This window comes from Schistosoma haematobium, chromosome ZW (genome assembly GCF_000699445.3).
Source record: "Schistosoma haematobium chromosome ZW, whole genome shotgun sequence".
NCBI lineage: Eukaryota > Metazoa > Platyhelminthes > Trematoda > Strigeidida > Schistosomatidae > Schistosoma > Schistosoma haematobium.
In genome coordinates this window covers 30,172,786-30,192,678 of record NC_067195.1, presented here as the reverse complement: position 1 = coordinate 30,192,678, position 19,893 = coordinate 30,172,786, and the positions used below count along the sequence as shown (strand labels likewise).

At 33.8% G+C, this 19,893-nt stretch overlaps 1 protein-coding gene across 2 annotated transcripts in view; it reads right to left on the bottom strand.

The window, feature by feature from the left end:
- Positions 1-1,050: 1,050 nt before the first annotated feature.
- KIFAP3_1 (Kinesin-associated protein 3) overlaps positions 1,051-19,893 on the bottom strand; it is a gene marked incomplete at its 5' end in the record, with an annotated part of 30,000 nt that continues 11,157 nt past the window's right edge. The window contains 9 exons of one of the 2 annotated variants that reach the window (XM_051210987.1): positions 1,051-1,393; positions 5,860-5,971; positions 6,577-6,972; positions 8,232-8,637; positions 9,677-9,762; positions 12,504-12,602; positions 15,218-15,863; positions 17,031-17,255; positions 18,981-19,081. In XM_051210987.1, coding sequence (XP_051071014.1) covers positions 6,710-6,972; positions 8,232-8,637; positions 9,677-9,762; positions 12,504-12,602; positions 15,218-15,863; positions 17,031-17,255; positions 18,981-19,081 — 1,826 coding nt within the window. In that variant the 3' untranslated portion in view covers positions 1,051-1,393; positions 5,860-5,971; positions 6,577-6,709. The remainder of the gene's footprint in view (positions 1,394-5,859; positions 5,972-6,576; positions 6,973-8,231; positions 8,638-9,676; positions 9,763-12,503; positions 12,603-15,217; positions 15,864-17,030; positions 17,256-18,980; positions 19,082-19,893) is intronic. The other variant, XM_035732106.2, reaches the window with a different exon arrangement.

The following is a 19,893-nucleotide window of genomic DNA, read 5'->3' as shown; positions in this document are numbered from 1 at the left end:
AATGTAATAATTTACTCAACATAAGATTATATATATTTTCATTGGGATTTTTATTTAATCTATTCTTCGCTGTATTAAATTAAAACGAACTCTATTAAGAGTGACTTGTAGAATGTGAGTTTTTTTTCTAATTTCATATATTCGACAGTTTTGTAATTAATAAGTAATTGGGTATACAGCTCGATATATACATGAATGTATTTTCAACTAGGGTCGTCGAATTTTGGAGTGAACAAATCTTCACTTGTACCAATATTTTGTGTTCTTACTTCTCGTCATGAGAATTTTAATGGTTCCCAGTTTCCAAGTAAAAGTGATAATCCGTATATTACAGTAATCGTCTAAAACCTTATCTCACACATGCTGTTCTTCAAAATTGAAGTAGTTTTTTAAAAGTATTACAAGTAATAACTGGATTCTACTGCTAGCCACTATCCATCTATGCTTATAATGCTTGTGAATTAATGCAATATCGAGTAAATACGAACAGTATGCACATATGCCAATAAGAGACTGATTAATTTCATTTCTAAACATTAATGGGAAGATTCAGGTAAACAATAACAATGAATTTGTTCTAAGAGTTAATTTTTTTCAAATAATTAGGCAGATGTAACCTTGAATAGTTCTCCAGAGTGAATAGTTCAAAAGATATTCAACATCTGATGCTGATCTCACTGGTTTTAATGAATCAACAATTCACGCTATTCTATTACCCACTTAAGACTTTTTTACATCTCTTCAGTTAAACACCTTGGTAGTCTCGTGCTTGTTTACCTTCGGGTGTTGACAAACTAACTATTCCGTTCTGATGAATATATTGTATTCTTAGAATGAACGATCTAGTGGGTGTACACAGAGTTTTGAGGAGTTTGGTAGCAATGCTGTCATATTCTGCTGTATCAAGGATGTCCATAAATACTGAGGTTATAATCATTAGTAGAACTAAAGTCGCTAATAATCAAAATAAACACTATTAGGTTTTCTTCCCTATGATAATTTCAGTAAAGAAATGCTTTACTTCCCCTTCAAGATATTAGTATAAAAGGATGAACAAGATTTCATTATATTTATTTTAATAATTTAGCAGAACATCATATGACGATATTATACACACTGAGCAGTAGTTCATTATAAATATGTACAAGAAACTAGCAGATGAGTAGTTTTAAAATATTTATCCTTTTCTTTCTAATGTATATTTGAATCCAAGCATTCTCATTCTAGATATCAGAAACACCAATCGAAAATCACTTTTGTTTGGTATACAAAATGTTTTTCCCTCGTCGATTACTTTTTCACCTTATTAATGATATTGTTTCGGGCATTAAAATATTCTAATCCTGAACTAGGTATCTTATCCTCTTGTATATCATTTTCATAATCTGTATTACTTTTAACAATTAGGAAAATAAATAATGCATAAATATCTGTTTATACTTGCAATGCAATGATTTAAAATGAATGAAATTAATCTAAAATAATATCAGAAAGTCAATATATTCAAAACATGACTACCATTCCAGAAAACAGTTCAAAAGTTTCTCAACTATAAATTAGTCTCAATTTCATAACCTTTTGCTTTGTTCAGACTCATTTGTAAATAAACTCATTATCCAAATTATAAGTTGAGAATACTAACAGTAAATTAAAATCTCTTTGACCTTCATTGTAAGGGACACATAACAAACGGGGAAGATATGCAGAGAGTTTTCCATAAATTGGTCTAAAAAACATTCCTTTAAATGGCGTTATCTATATATATATATCATGTTAATGTAGTATCATATAGACAGTCTTTCCTTCTCTTAGGTTTGGGAATCAGACTAGTAACTACCGTCTTAAAGGGTTTCTCAGTATATCCTACTGTAGTATTTCATCTAATTACACAAATACTGAGTCGTAACGCAAAATATGTGTTTGGAGTTTATGCTAAAGTTAGAAGACATAAAAGTGAGTAGTCCATATCTACCCACCTACATTGAATTTCGTAGTTCAAATATTTCCCACAGTACTTGACAAATTGATTAAATGTAAAAAACAGACAAGATTACACACTATCAATTTTTATAAATTTGTAATGATCTCTAAAATAGTCGAGTTGGGTGTGGTTAAGTAAACTGGTGAAGTATATTATCAAATCAACACACTGTAAACAGTCAGCTATAAGAAAAAACTCTTCCTATGGAAAGTCAGTAATTATCCAAACTTATTTTCGTTTAGGATGTATTCACTTAATTAGTTACGCTTTTCATTGAAGTCTTAGGACAGTGATAATTACCATTAAGTTGAAAAGAATCATATCCTATATACGAAGATGTGTTTTGTTAAAACATAATGTTGACTAAGTAATAAAAAAAAAGATTAACACAGATCTTAGGAATCCGTTAATTCACAACAAGCTAGGTTAAATTAAGGGAAGGTAACTTTGACTACTGAGATATATGCGTGGTCTTTATGCTACTGTCAAAATATTCAATCAGTAATACGATCAACTAACTAAAACGTTTATCTCATCAGATCCCACTGCCTCAGAAACGTTGATTTAAGAACTACGTCTTTTGAAGGATTTGGTATGAATATTTGCACTATGATAGGAGACTGTAAGTGCAGTCTTATAGTTATCTCTACTGGGATTTGATAAGAGTATGGTGTTAACATTAGGTGACTTGAGTTCTTGAAATGTCGATTAACGTATGCTAGATGTCAGTAATATAAATTAAGAACTCTTAACCGGCGCCTACCAAAATGTAATATTTCTAAACTGTAATGACAGAGGCGTCATTCAACTGGATTTTAATTACATTCACTTCACTGTAACTTGGAATCCTTCAGAAAACTAGCCAAATTATGAAGAGTTACAATAAAAGTAAACCATAAAAAAGCAGCAGTTTAGAACGTCAAGCTTAAGGAAACCCTTAGATATTTCGGTCCGACATTTGAGTCAAGATAACTGATCTTTGAATCAATATATGCAAATTATCAATGATAGTTTTCCTTAGAAACTGGAACAAAACTCACTTGAGATAAATACATGGGAAAAATCCTGATTTACTAAATTCTTTGAACCCTAGATCTTATAAGAGGAAATCCTTGACCGAAACTCAAGAACAAAGACTTACTTGCTTACTTACGCCTGTCACTCCTCGTGAAGGAGCATTAGCCGCTCACCATCATTCGCCATCCAACCCTGTCCTGGGCAATCCTTCCTAGCTCCTTCCAGTTGTAATTCATCCTTTTCATATCTTCTTCTATTATCCGACGTAATGTGTTCTTTGGCCTTCCTCTTTTCCGCTTCTCTTCAGGATTCCAAGTTAGGGCTTGCCTCGTGATGCAGTTTGACGATTTGCGTAATGCATGTCCTACCCATTTCCATCGTCTTTTCCTAATTTCCTCTTCAGCTGGAAGCTGGTTTGTTCGGTCCCACAAAAGGATGTTGCTGATGGTATCCAGCCAATGGATTCTGAGTTTCCTGCGTAGACAACTATTTATAAATACTTGTACATGTTTGATGATGGTTGTAGTAGTTCTCCAAGTTTCAGCTCCGTACAGTAGAACTGCCTTGATGTTCGTATTGAAGATTCTCACTTTGATATTGGTTGAAAGTTGTTTGAGTTCCATATGTTCTTCAATTGTAGGAATGCGACCCTTGTTTTGCCAATAGTCGCCTTTACGTCTGCATCTGATCTTTCTTGTTCATCGATGATGCTTCACAGATATGTGAAGGATTCTACATCCTCCAGCGTTTCTCCATCAAGAGTGATTGGATTGCTGTTCTTCTTTTTGAATTTGAGAACCTTGGTTTTCGCCTTGTGTATGCTGAGGCCTACTGATGCACAGACTGCTGCTAGACTGTCTGTCTTTATCTGCATTTGTAGGTGTGTATGCGATAGAAGAGCTAGGTCATCTGCAAAGTTTAAATCGTCTAATTGATTCTGAGCTGTCCATTGTATTCCGTGTTTTGTCTCAGATGTCGAGGTCTTCATAATCCAGTCGACCACCAGAAGAAAGAGGAAGAGGGAGAGTAAACAGCCTTGTCTGACTCCGGTCCTGACTTGGAATGCATCTGTCAGCTGTCCTCCATGCAAGACCTTGCACTGTAGTCCGTCGTATGAGTTCCGGATAATATTGACGATCTTCTCAGGTACTCCACAATGTCAAAGTTTCCACAATGTTCTCCTATTCACACAGTCAAATGCCTTTTCATAATCAATGAAGTTGATGTATAGTGACGAGTTCCACTCAACTGATTGTTCGACGACGATCCTTAGTGTTGCACAAGAACAAAGAACTTAGAGGTAAACAGGTAGATCCTAAACATGATAGTAGATACACTATTCAGATATTTACAAGTCTCCAGGTCTTAAAACAAAGGTATACGTACACACGCCTTTAGCCAGCCATATGTCTTGTTATTAAAATCGCCGATTAAGTTTGCTTCCATGTCAGTGTACAAAGAGTATAAAAAAACTTTACTAAATAGAACACTATCAAGTCCAATTTCGATAGTTTTTGAACAAATATGAAGCTATCTATCCCATATATACCAAAAAATGCAGGTCAAGACAAACAGTGTAGCAGCAGCCTCTTCATCATTAAGCCTCAAAATGCACAAGGGAAAAAACAAGATCCCTAAATACAACACAGAGAATACAAACCAACCTAATCACACATGACGGTGAAAACTTTCATGTACCTAGTAAGTACCATCGGTGAACAAGGAGGATCTGATGCAGATGTAAAGGCACGGATTAGTAAAGTAAGGGTAGCACTCCTACAGTTGAAGAACATATGGAACTCAAAACAACTGTCAACCAATATCAAAATCAGAATCTTTAATACTAGCATCTAGACAGTCCTACTGTACGGGGCTGAAACTTCGACAACTACACAACCATCATCAAGATGGTACAAGGATTTACAAACAGTTTCCTACGCAAGATGCTCCATATACATTGGCCGGTTACCATCAGCAAAAACCTACTGTGGTAGAGAACAAACTAACTTCCAAATGAAGAGGAAATTAGAAAGTGACACTGGAGGTGGGTAGGACATACATTGCGGACCTCATCATACTGCATCACGAGGGAAGTGCTAACTTGGAATCCTTAAGGGAAAAGGAACAGAGAAAGACCAAAAAACACATCGCGTCGAGAATTTAATTTAGGCATCAAAAGAATGAATAGCATTTGGAAACAACTGGAGGGGATTGCCCAGAACAGAGTTTGATAGAGAAAGCTGATGGGTGGCCCATGTTCTTCGACGAGGGGTAGCAGGTGTAAGTAGGTTAGTAAGTGAAGTATAATGAAGCAACTATTGATTTCTGGGATTTAATTTTTATTTTACTAAAAAATTACATGCAATTACAACCCTATTTCCTTCATACTGCAAGAGAATTCATTTTTTATCTAGGAGTTTCCTGAAAGAATTAGTTTACATCATAACAGAAATTCGTAAGACACTGTTAACGAAATCCAAAACCTGAAAACCCTAAGAAAAAGTTGAGCATCGAAAGGTCTTTTCTTCATATGGGATTTCAAAACCACATAGTTTAACTACAAAAGGTATATTGTATTTCTTTATATATTAACCGAAATGAACAATGTAACTTTCTAAGGCCCACCGGTTGTTATCCGGAAGGCGAATGTAATGCACTTTAGTTTTCTCTGTGCTAACGTATAACTACTGATGGTGAGGTGTATACAAATGTTAGTAGTATTCAGTGTTGGTCTCCTACAAAAATTAGTTTGCACGTGGATAGAATCTACAAAATGGTAAAAATGCTTCTTGAAATAAATACACTGACAAATAAGGTACTAAAGATCAGGTTAAATTCATTAATGAAATCTTGAAACCTACCGTGAACCACTCTCTTTTTGAGTAGTATCTGAATCTGAGTCATAGTGACTGTTAACCGTCATTCCCGGACTCACTCTTTCATTAGATAAAAAGTTTACACCACCGTACATATCTATAATTGAAAATAGAAATTTGTGGATAAGTGACTGAAAAAAGACCCATTTTGAAGTAAAAGACGAAGTGACACTTCGATAAAGTAAGTGCTAAACGAGTTTATTTTTCTACAGATGTAAATTAAATACTGATGACCTGATTGTTAAGAGAAAAACAAGCACTCATCATATATTTATGAGAAGTATGAAAATGCATCCAAAATCTAACTAACGTTTTCAGTAAACCTTCATTAAATGCCGTTCAAGTTTTGTGACTAGGATTTAGGGACGAGCGTTTCCTATACAAATCACGTAGATTTAAGTTTCGTTTTGAAATATCGAGTCACTTATGAGATCATATAGGTCAAGAGTATGAAAGGCTCTGGGTATCTGTAGTTTTGCTCAAGAACACAATTAGATAAAGCATATTGTGTGAGCCGAGCTCACAACAGGATGGATCAAGAGTGATCAAAACATGACGGGATATTAATCGGCTTTATAAGCCTTTTTAAATCAAATGCACAAGTGTTGGATATTATCGAATGGATGTTTTAAGATATATACTTTGTAAGTGTATATTGTGAGGTACTGTACATATATCCCATAATTTAATCATTTTACGTACCTTTCTCAAAAAAGGAATTAGAAGAACGTTAATTGGTTTAAGAAGTGCTACGTTTGAGGAGATTACGAGATCACCTAAAATCGACGAACGGAAAGAAGGACCAGCAACAGAACAACAAGGTAAGCTAAACTATTCACTGCGCCCGAGCCCTGCAAACTAAAAGGAGACCAGATTTAGACAAGGGAAATGTACATTCCATAAGGAGTTGAAAGTACGAGCGAACAGGTATACAACTTAAGCATATATACACTGTGTAAAAATGTCCTTGAGAAACGTCACAAAACAGCTTCTTTAAAGATGAAACGAACCAATGACATTTAAGGTCCTTCCAAGTGGGAAATACAACCTCAAGGTAGAAATGTGCTCTTTTGGCGCAGAAATGAGAAATGCAAATTTCTAAAATAAAATTACAAAAATAAGACGTTTACCAAGTGATTTATAGGGATCTAGCATCCTCAAAAAAATTAGATACTGCTGAATTAAAATGTTGACTGATCAGAGTAAGACGAATAGTGACATTAAAAACAAACTTTTCTATTTTTTGTCATTCATCAGAAATCACTATTCGAAGTACTAAAATGAAGATTGTAGTGTTTACCATACTTTATCGACTCGTTTATGTTGGACACATAAGTGAGAGTACAGTTTAGAGACGAGCTTAAAACAACCTCTACAAATTTCCAGCCAGTTCTCAGATAATCATGGAGTAAATTTCTTAAATGGATAGTTTATGAAACAGAAAATAATAATATAACAAAGTATAAACAGATGTCACTTGATTAATGAACTTGTTAACGATTTCTTTAAGTTAATCTGCTTGTAATTTTAAAAAGTACGACACATAAGTCCGACCAAACTGATGTAGATTATTCCTAGTTTGAACCCTTATAATGAACTCAAGGGATTTTCTCGAGTTCCGACATTGTTTCTACTTGGGGTTAAGACCAGGGTTTTCATCACTAAGTGACATCGGGTGTAAGGCAAAAGTATTCTGTAGCCTAATGGACGAGTGAATTTCACACAAAAATCGAACGGACACTGTCCGATTAGGTTGGTAATGAAATATAGTTCACTGTGGTTAAGGTTTAATTTTGGATCAAGAGTTTGGGGTTAGGATTTAGGGATACTGTCAATTTGCCTGTTAAGTACATTTTACAGAGATGGAATCCAGAGTACAATGACTTAAACACTATCATTTTTCCACTGTGATGACAACAATTTATTTATTCTCTGAAGAAGCGGCTTACACTGAGTCACGAAATGTCAGATAGTTTAATTTTTCTACTCATTCGGATATTACAAATATATTAATTTATTTATAAAAATCTATCCAATGCTCAATTTGTTCGAAAGTACCAAGTCAAACCTTGGTAATGATACCTACAATAATATAAAACTCTTTGAGCAGTTCTTCAAGGTATTTCCAGTGTACATTAAACGCGATATTTGATTTTCGCTCAAAAACTCAAAACTCAAAATTAAGACTCTGGTTGACTGGTTACTTTACTACACTTTTGCCTACACATTAATGTGTACTTAGTATAAATATGAATTTTTATTATTGGTACAAAAATCCATTTAATGCAGCTGTTGTAAGATTACTAGTACACCTATCATCAAAAATAAACGATTCCTTATTAATATTCTCCACATACCTGGACACAACATGTTCAAGTGGTTCATATAGTTATTGTTTTCAAATGGTATGTGTAAAATATTTTCACTTCCTGATGATCGCTTACGTCCCTCATTATTTGATGATAGTGACATTAGAAATGCTGCTGCATCATCAATGTCCAATCCCATTCCAAAGTAACCACGATTATCGTTATCGTCTCCATTAACAATATTATTTAAATCATCATCAGTTAATAAATTGGAATGATATTGAGATCGAGCATGACCGACACCAAGGACAGCTGCTAATGCTGCCTCAGTTGTTGAGTCTGAATTATCAAGAAGACTAGGTTTGGTTGCTGTATCAATCATTTCTAACCATTGGCTGTTATGCCAACGAAAACGTTCTGTTTGAATCCTTATTCTCCAATCAGATTCATATTCCTAAAAGATAATAAGTAATAATAAGATTTGAATTAAGTGTTTACAAACGTTACAGAAACTAATAAAATCCAAAATATAAAGCGTTTTATTTATATCTTAGTAATTGATATATTTGTCCATATATTTAATCTAATTGTATAAAGTTGACTTCAATTTTAGCAATGAGGTTAAAATAAGTAACATATGTGTTTCTTTATTGTTCAGGTTTTTCTTATACTTTCCATGAACTTTAGCGTACCATCTGTTTGATTTTTTCCTGAAAAGATATATTAAGACGATAGTGCACAATCAAAATGTTCAAACTTTATTGTGTTGATAAATTATACGATCTTGATATACTTCATCTGTCAGTGACGTTACCTAACTCTGTAAAAGGTATTAATTGTGTATAAGACATTATTATAAATTATCTACATTCAGAAGTATTGGCTAAATGAACAAAGAGAAAGTAAGTTTGTTGTGTTATTGTTATTTATCAATAAAGTGTGTCAGGAATCCAAGAGAAACTTGAAACATTTTTAAGAATCAAATAAGTACTTTTAAGCAATGAAGTCATAGGAGCTTCAGTTGGATTACTTTGAGGGCTAATAACCTTTTTTTTTAAATGATGCATTGAAATTAAATAATTGTTAGTAGTTATCAAGTATTTGAATAGCGAAACGTAGTTAATTTGAAAAAAAGTATGGTTTCTGTATTAATCCAGTCAAAATTCTCTTTGCTAGTCAAATAAAAGATGAAATATGAAGATGATTAAGATTTTCATGAAGAAAAAATGTCATTTCCATCCACCATCACAGTCTAACTGCTTTGGTGATACTTATCATGAGAAAATAATGGTTATCCATTTTCATCTTTCTGTATTTATATATAGGTGTAACTATTGAACACAAGGAATATATATTACAACCGTAAAACATTTTATAATGAATTCGTTCAATAAAATATACATGGCAGATTCAGGATTATTTTAATTATTAGTGTATATCCAAGTGTAGAATTTCTTTGCAAAAATATGAGTTAATATAGATTATTAACTTACACAAACAATATCCAAGGTAATATCACAAAGTTTTCGAATATCAGCATTTTTATCATGCATCAAATCAACAAGATAAGCAACGGCTTCTAGAATATGGGTAAGATTTGTTTTTGTTTTTTTTTAAAAAAAGAAAAAGAACAACCGTGTAATGAAATAAGATATGATTGACTATGAAATTCATCTTTAAAATACTTTAAACAAATATGATTACTATCAAAAGGGGTTTGTTGTGGATATTATAGTAATTTTAATAGTTGATATCATGATTCGATTGAAGCTAGACCACCATGGAAAACCTGGAAGCACTGGAACGCCGTTTCGTACCAGTATGCGACTCCTCAGCAGTGCTCACTCACGATGCCGCCCCCGCGAGATTCGAACCCAGGACCTACCAGTCTCACACGAGAGCGTTTAGCCATCAGACCACTGAGCCGGTATCCAGTGATGTTAATGTCTAACTTCAACCAATCCACGAAGTTGCGCCAACGTACACCATTGTCTTCAGTGAGTTGATATCTCACAACAGACCTGGTTGAACTCCACTGGTAACGGCTCCTCACTAGAACTCCAAGAAATGCCTCTTGAAGTCAATCACTAGTGGGCAGATGGTACCGGCTCAGTGGTCTGATGGCTAAACGCTCTCGTGTGAGACTGGTAGGTCCTGGGTTCGAATCTCGCGGGGGGCGTCATCGTGAATGAGCACTGCTGAGGAGTCGCATACTGGTACGAAACGGCGTTCCAGTGCTTCCAGGTTTTCCATGGTGGTCTAGCTTCAATTGAATCATGATTTAAACTATTGAAATATGATTACAGTTAACAAGAAAAACAGAACAATTATACAATGTGAAAATAAAAGTTCTCATGACAACTGAAATATTAGTGTTTAAAATAAGCATTTCAATACATGAATATCGGCTAGAATCCCAATTTTAAGAATTTCATAGTGCATGATTAGTGTCTTATCAAACTCTCTTAAATACTAAACTAATAATATCAAAAAAACTATGTCAGTATAGTCGAGGAGGCAAGAACAGGGATATATTGATTCATTTGTGCGTTTTCACTAAGTATTTATCAAACATTTGGTTCATGGTATTTTTTACTCTTTAAAGTGTAAGCTGTCTTTTGATTTGTTGATCATAATTATATCTTTACAGCATAGGAATTGTGGGGATTGTCGAATGGTGTTGAGATCACAGACCGATGTATACTTGGTGATCATTAGAAACCTGAAGGCACTGGGAGGCTTCTTTGCCCTGGTATGGGACTCCTGAGAAATGCACATCCGAAATTGGACTCGGAATCTTCGGTCTAGCGCGCAAAAGCCTAGTCTACAAAGCACTGAATCGAGATCCAATGGTGAACAAGTTTAAATTCAGTAAATTCACGTTATTCTCACTTGTTCATAAACAACAACCAATCAACTATAAACGGGTTACTGAGGTTTGTGTGTCTGTTGCGATATATAAGTTCGAGTACGTTATAATCTATTTCCCTCGTGTAACCAAGGTAGCTGTGCATCGAAACGATGAAATAACTTGCAAATATTCGTTTGGCTTTTCAGTGTTTTGATTGGGAGTTATAATTGGCGTGATTATACTGGAAAAAATGGTTACGATGTTGTTCGATTTATTGATATAATTTTAGTATAACATAATGTATCGATAAATTAACTGAATCCAAAATCTTCCAATAACATTTAGACCAATGCAATCACTATTATCGGAAAAGACAATTTGAAGTTGATCAAACACTTCTTAGTGAAATGTGACCTGCAAGATTATCGATGCAGTCTATAGTGTTTGCAGAACGAAAGAGTACTATATTATTTCTCAGTTAGGCTTTAGAATTCGTAGGTAACTGAAAAGTTTAGTGAGACATTATAACCTTTAGTGACGGGTTCATTTCTAGATTTTCATATCACTTAGTTATACCTATGAGGTGTTAACAAAAGAGTGTTGTGAACGTAGATCGGTCTAATAGATTTCCATTTTAAGCACAACCAAATTTTACGTTTATTTTAGTTGGGAGCACTAGACCACAGATGCCTTAGAGATATTGCTCGCATCTGCTGGGATAACCGGGTAAGTAATAGTGAGCTTAGATGCAAGGTATTAGGGAATGATGGTAAATCAGTTGACGAGTTTGTCAATCTTCATCGACTGAGATGATTGGGCCACGTGTTACGTATGCCTGAACACCGATCACCACGACGCGCAATGCTAACCGGTGTTGGGGATGGTTGGAAGAAAGTTAGAGGCGGCCAAACCAAAACGTGGCATCAGTGCTTGAAGTCACGGACTTCTAGTCTGAGCCATGTTGGTAGATGCAGACTACTTGGTTGGGGTCCGCGTGACTATCGTAACCAATGGTTGGAGGCTCTTGGTGACATGGCTCAGAATCGATCACAATGGCGTCGGTGTATACACTCTCTTTCATCCTTTTAACTATGAGATTAAAATCGCTTCATATCTTTCTTTCTACGAACTAATTCCTTCTCCCTGTACTATATCCTTATTGCAATCTTTCTTTTATATATTATCACCTCTGAATTAACTACTTTTATGAATCCGGTGTCCATCTTGTTGTGTTAATGAGGTATGGCAACTTGGACCGATGCATATATGTGCCTGGTCCTACGTTGTAGCTGACTAACTGACTGACTGATACTTCGCATACCAATGAATCAGTTGATTTGTGTACAAATTCCAATAATACTTGTTATTGACCAATTGTTCATCATGTAGCTTATTCAAAATTGACCTTAAGCTTTACAATATTTAAATAATTCTTAAAAGATAAATGAAAAATGATAATTAGTACTCACGTGTCGTTTTTACTAACAAATTTCTTGTTGATTCATGAAAAGTTAACTGAAAAAATGTATAGACGATTTGAAAAACAATTTCGTCATCCTCCTGTTTAACTGAAAAAAAAAATCAGATATTACAAAGGAGTGTGATTTCTGATGTTAAGATATTACTCACATAGGTCGTATGCAATGTGAAACATTTATCTTAGCCCATAATTTATTGCTTTGTAAGTAGCACCATTTTTTTAGAATAATTTTAGCTAAATATTTCACACCCTTGCGGGTAAGTAAATGAATAATTTGATTCCTTACTTTAAGTATTAAAACTTCAGATCGTAAAAACAAAGATTTATGCTTCGGCCAATAGAATTCAACAGTAATTTTTACTATTTAGGTGTTCTGCACTGATTGAAAGGATAAAAGCTTGCATATATTCCTTATTCTCACTGTGATTCTTTTGACAAGAAGATAAAAAACATTTTGCTATGTCTGACCGTTGCTGCTATCTCAACGTGGTTGTCGGGATCGCATAACGAAATATCCTAACTAAGCTATGTTGGTTGGAACACTAGTTCCTTTAGGTCAGTCGGGTTAGACTCAGTGGTTAGAATATACGAAGGAACTTAAAGTTGAAGTCGTACTGCTGACTGTAAAAGAGTATGACAATAGACTTCCAACATCCTTACAGATGGTAGGTTGTCCCAATAGAAGAGACAGGCTAGAAAAGTTGACTAACAATTTCATACTTCACTTTACCCAACGAGTTTTCTTTTCCGGTGATAAGGCCTTTTGAATCGCGGAGCTAACACGTCAAAAAATTTCGAAAAATGGTCGTATACGACCGACTTCAAGTAGTTTCCCTTTGGGCTCTATGATCACCCTCTCAAGCAGCTATGATCATCACCAATCCAGTTTCTTTTTCAGGTCCCTTAAGAAGAAATCTTCTTACGCGGTCTGAACAACTGGATAGTGACCTAAAATCACACGAGATCACCTTGTTCATCACCTACAACGCAACGTGAACTTTGTACTGAAACTTATTTGTTATAGCCTACAGTTATCGTTGTGATAGCAAGTAAATTTACTCTAACGATTCTAAAGCACATGTGAAAAGGCTGGTACTAGCTAGAGATATTCATTTAACCACATCATTTGGTCTAAACATAAACTTTTAAAACATAAATAGAAGCAACCGCCACAAAATCAGTATGTTAAGTTAGTTCTATTATAGTTTTATAATATAGTAGTTAATCTTAAACTCTACGTTTCTAGTATATAATCGTTCTGGAAAATTTCATCGCCTCTAAACTACAAAAAATATAGTACAGTGTATTATAAAACATGCTAATGTTAACATAGAATAACGTATAGCACGACAGAAAACAGTTTACATGTATAGAAAATGAATGATAAGCTTTTCCTTTATGATATTAGTTTAAAAGCATCTAACAAACCACTATAGTGAAAAATAGTTCTAGATATCGAGATGACATACAAATCCACAAACGTATAAAGTAATCAAGTTAGTTTCAGCAGATCTATGATTTATTTGAAATATGCACGGAATGTAGGTGTCAAACTGCTTTAAGTTATATGAATGAACCTGATTTAACACCATGGTAACGTGAAAACGTGAAAACTTTATGAAAGAAAGAAAATTTTGCAATAATAATACCGGCTCCTTACCGCACGCATGAACTACTCAGAAAAGACCACGTAATAATAAAACAGAAGTAAAAAACATATGAAATGACACATATGAATAGCGATCTGAATAGATGGATTTTAAATCATAATATGAAGAAAAATTTGATAGAAGGTAAAGTAAAAGAGTAAAATTAATGATTATGATAGTGAAAAATTGAAGAAAACAAGTTGCGAACGAAGTAAAAGTATGAAGTTATGATACGTCAAAGAGTATGAACGAGTAAATCTGGATTGCTTGAACTAATTTTCAACTGTATCACTTTGTCTCTAAACGCCTGATAAGTTATAATCAGGATTTATGAGTTTTCAAACGCATACAAGAAAGCAACAAATGTCTGTTTCAGGTTCTGGATTACAAATGAATTTAACTGAAACTGAGGAATGTTTCATAAGATTATTAGGAATAATGGATCGGAATGAGTTATGAAGAACACCGGTTATTGATGCGCTACAAAAGTTTTTGAAAAGTTTGAAACTATTTAAGTTTAAGAGTTTACAATCTAATGGTGTTCATTAACCATAATCCAATTCTCCTTTGATATTTGAAGCGATAGATGACATATTCGAGTGTAAGTGGGAACATTACATTATTTTGATGTAAATATATTTGCCTGATGAGTTCTGAATACCATGTACTACACACATTGGATTCTACTGCTAGCTCCTGAAAATCAGGATTTGTAGGTATTATAAAAATGTGGTATCAAGATTCTTGGTAAGAACTGTCGAAATGTCCATAAGGACTAACCAGGACGCTCCTGTAAATTTACAACGAAGAAAATTTGGAAGCTCCCATAAAGTATCTTCATCAAAGGGGTAGTGGAATTGATCACTCTGAAGGTTCTTACTTTTTTTTCATGTACTTAGAAATTTTACGAATTATAAGATTTTTACTGAAAAGTTATATTTAACAATGTTTGCATCGATTTGCATACACAGGAAAACTTAGTGACAATAACCTCAACAGGTTAAATGAGTTTCATAAATAATATCATGTAACGTATATTTAATCTGTGACATACCGTTCAATAAACCGATCAAGTTGTGTACGACTCCAGCTTCAATCACCATTTTACCTGCATCAGGATCTTGGCATATGGCACTAAGCATTCGTACAATTTCTAAAATTTCATCATCTTCTAAGTGATTGGGAAGCATTGGTGATGAAAAAATTGGTCCGAAACCGTTGTTAACTTCGAAAGTTGTACTTAAAAAATCATTTGATTTCTGAACATGTACGCTCTCCAGTTGGCTTTTGATCCATTTCAGCAAACTGAATTCAGTGATTACCTTACTGTACTGAATATCTTTAAGATTGAGGTTAGCTAAACATCCTAAACATTCAAACTTGAAGTCTTCTTTTTTCCTAAATTCATTTTCGTCATCATCATCATCTTTTTCGTTGTCGTTATCATCATCTTCATTACAAACACCATTAATAACGTCGTCAGTTTTGTGAATTTTCATTTTTAAGCGGTTTTCTAATAAACTTGAAGTGTTATTCTGGTTGGTTTTGGAGTTCAGTGCCTCAGTGTTCAACTGCTTTTTACTACTTACCTTCAATTTATCATATCGAGTTGCTTTTGTAGAAGAATAAAGATTTCTTGGTGTATTCATCAAAAAGGGTTTTTCTTCAGTCACGATTTTTAATAGTTCTGGCAGAAAATCCTTCAAAATTGGTTGGACAGAGTAAACAAAATAATAAAAGACAGTTAACGAAAAGGTGTATATTTTTAGGTGGAAATAGTTTTAATGCTATTTTCGGTAATCTAAATCGGGAAAAACTGTTTGTAGTCATAGAGCTTCTCTTCTCGTTGTTGAACCACACAGAGACTTATGTTAAGAGAAGTTATGCAAAAATACTATTTGTGAGACTGAAAACTCACGGTTTTCGAGTAAAAGAAGGTCTAAAGTATGGATATCTGAAAGCTTCACTAGGTAGTATATGTTTATGAAACAACGGACTAACTGCATCATTTGTCAAGTAATATAAGATGTCTATGGGGATTTTTTGAATTTCATAGTTAACATTGTGGACTGATCTTAATTAAATAATCACCGGAAACCAAGAGACACTAGATAGCATTTTTGTTTCAGTACGGGACTCTTAAGCAGTACACATCCACGGCCCCACAACCAGTGTCAAGTGCTAAAAGATCATTTACTTTAGATTACATGTATTTAATGTTCGTAAACGATTATTATAATGTGTTATGACAAACACGGTCAAGTAGGGGAGAATATAAACAATACAATAGTTATACTTACTTCTCTCTGACTGTTTTACAATGTTACTGTTACCCCAAGGTATTTGGGTTATAATGTTTGGATGACTGAATGAAAACAGTACATTTTGCTTTTTTGCTGTGTTCTTACTTTGGGGTGAATACTGGGCTAAACAAAACAGGTTGAATTATGAGCAAATAGATTGTCTCAGTTATTATATAAGGTTAATTGTTGTGAATCAGAGTGCATCATCAGTGGTTAAAGTTAATATGGCAGGTCTGTAGGCGAAAAGGGTAAATTATCAATTAGATTTGTATTGGTGACATTTTACCTAATGACCCAAATAAAGAACATACAGTTAGACCTCCAGGATATAATAGTTGCCATCTATGATATCCACTATTCGATTAACATCACTTCGGAAGTTTTTAGTTTCACAGACGACTGAACAAAAACAACGGTATTTGAAAGAGTCGATGTTATTGTTCAATAGCTTCTACCAATCTATTATATTGTTTAACAAGTAAATGATTAAAGTTAAGAAACTATGTAATTTTCACAAAATATACATCTAAATTAGTAAAAACATCAAGATCTACGATTACTTACTACCATCTTTAGTTTTAATAAATCATTGTTCTGTGTTGCATTACGTAGTAACTTCATGATTAATTGATCACGGAATTTTATTGCACGCTTACTCATCAGTTTAAAACATCGACCTTCACCAAGCATAGCATTTGCACATTGATTATCTAATACCAAGTTAATACCTAGAGCCATTGGGATTAAATCAGATTTCTCTTCAGGATTTTCTAGTATTAATTTCTTAAGCTAAAAGTAGGGAGAAATTCACTATTTATTCATGTAGCCTGAAAATATAAATGACGATAATGCCTTATCCAATCAGTGTTTTATAATTATCATCCGTAATTGCCATTAAACAAACATTTTGTGTGGAACTAAATAAATTTTATGAATAAATCAAATAGATAGAAGATGCTCTTCATGAATCACTGGTAGATAGACATGCAGACAAAAAAAATGCCAACTTGGAACATAGTAACTCATGGCAGCTTAAGGTAACATTCTTTTAAATGACTCAAAAACAAAGTCATTACAAGCAAGAAGATAATCAGTTCAAGTGAGAAAAGTATAGATGGATAGAAGGTAAACAGATGGAAAGAAATAAAAATATTTAAAGTTTGGTGCGAAATAAAGACCCAACAACTTTAAACGAGATTAGTTGGCACGAAGAAATGAAGATTTCCAGAACTTGAAGCATGTCAGCCGGAAAGCTTAGAGGTCTGTCGTGGTACCAAATTACTATTCAGTAAATCCAAAAATTCATGGTGGAAGTACATTTAGCCTTCCAGTAAGCGGATTTAACTTTGGTCCTCATCGCTTATCTAAGCATTCATAGTACAAGATTACCAACAAATACTTCATCCTCGTCAACTACTTCACATCATGAAATCAATCTGTTAGACTGTTATATTTTCAGTCGTCCTTACCAATCAACCAGTGTTATAGCAAAGATGATATCCTGTTTTAAAAAAAATTGCTAAAATCTAAAAATGGGAGTTGTTTGTGCTGATGGTATTATTTGTGCATGAAATTTAATACTTTGGTTCGAGTTTTATGACCAGTTATCAATCGGTTTTGTGTTTTCATTACCTTATTATAACATGACATCTATCCCATTCAGATATTCAGATATGAACCAATTCAAAACTGTTCATTTATATGATTCCAAAATTACATCGAATGTTGTATTAAAATTATTGCTGATATCTACTCACTTTACCCTCATTTACTAATCATGAATATTTTATGATAATAGAATTTACTACCAGCATCCAAGGCCAACGATTTAGTAACCGTCAAAAATTGAAAACCGTAGTAAGGGGAAGGTTTAGTTATCAAATCACACGAACTTCAGTCACTGGGCTGAAATTTTGAACAGCTTCTTTACGACATCCTTTTGAACGACTATTTAGCATCATTAGCTTACATACAAAATGTGAGCCTCAAGACCTGATGAATAGACCTGTACTTGTCAAATGAGTTACAAAAGTTTACAGAACTTAGGAAACAAGCTGAAGTACATCATTCTTATATCTTATAATTTGCAATTTCTGATTTCGGAGATCAATGTTACTCATCGTTCTTAGTACAGAGATTCTGCGGTAAGGGATATTTTGATACTATTTGCTGGATGGTGTATTCATCACTTCGAATATCTGAAAATGTAATCTCAGTGTTAGAGTATATGTACACGAAGTAGACCAATTCATTGTGACCATTATTGGAAAATTACAGCTTTCATGGCTTAATAGCTCAGAGATAAATCGATTTATTTTAAATTGAGTTCTGAGTTCGAGTATCGAAAGAGATCCCACACAAAAAATGCGTTGTAAAATCATCCAGATCAAATATCGAAAATAAATGTACAAACAAGGTTGAAATGGAAAAGAGTACAAATAAATTTCCTACAATTTTGTGTTTAGTAAATCAGTATTTGATTAAACGTCAAATGAAAACAAAATGATAACTTACAAATGATAAACAATGTGTATTGACAAACGCCGGTCTGGATTGAGCTTCTGTTGTTAAATGGTATAGTATGTACAAAGCCACTGGTTGATGTTGAGTATTTTCTAGTTTAAAAAAAATACTATTGATGTAATAAATATGATAAACTAAAATAAATTATAGTTCAGTATTCTGTTTCATTATAGAAATTGGATTTCTGGGGGGGGGAGCAACAAATAATGAGACAAATAATAGCATAATGAAGCTACTGAAACAGAGATCATAAAGCCTTTTTTTAATTTTTGGTAATAATAATAATACAATCAGAATCAAGAAAGGACTTTCTTTAGCTTCTTATACTAAAAGTTTACAAGTCAGAGAAAACAAAACTTGGTTGCCAACGATAACACCTTCAAAGTCAACAGAAAACCATGTCAAGCCATTCCGTTTTTAAAAAAAAGACTCTGAGGATTGAAATAAAAGTTTGTTCATCTGTGCATTGTGAACAGTTGAAATCATTATTTATTTCATGACGTTACAAAGTGACTCGTTATTTTGAATGATTCATGCAATAGAGGTACTAACGCACAAGACTGGTTATCTCCAGCTTGTCAAGGACTGATCTCCTACCTGTAACTCCTTCCGTAGGTGATATAGAACTGTAGGGAGATAGTGACAAGAGATCTTATAAAATAACCTGATAGGAAATTCATAAGCATTTAAGATGTTTCGTATCTGTCAATAAGAAGACGCTACGAAACCTAACTTGCCCAAAAACTTAAATTACGAAAGTATGTAGTTGTTGAGTGTGTTAACCACCTCAGATGTTTGGAGTTTATGTTAACATTATTCGAACAGTGGTGGACAGAGTTATAGCAAATATGCATAAACATTTATCGACATTTCCCAAAAATATATCACTGCAATCGTGACTAAT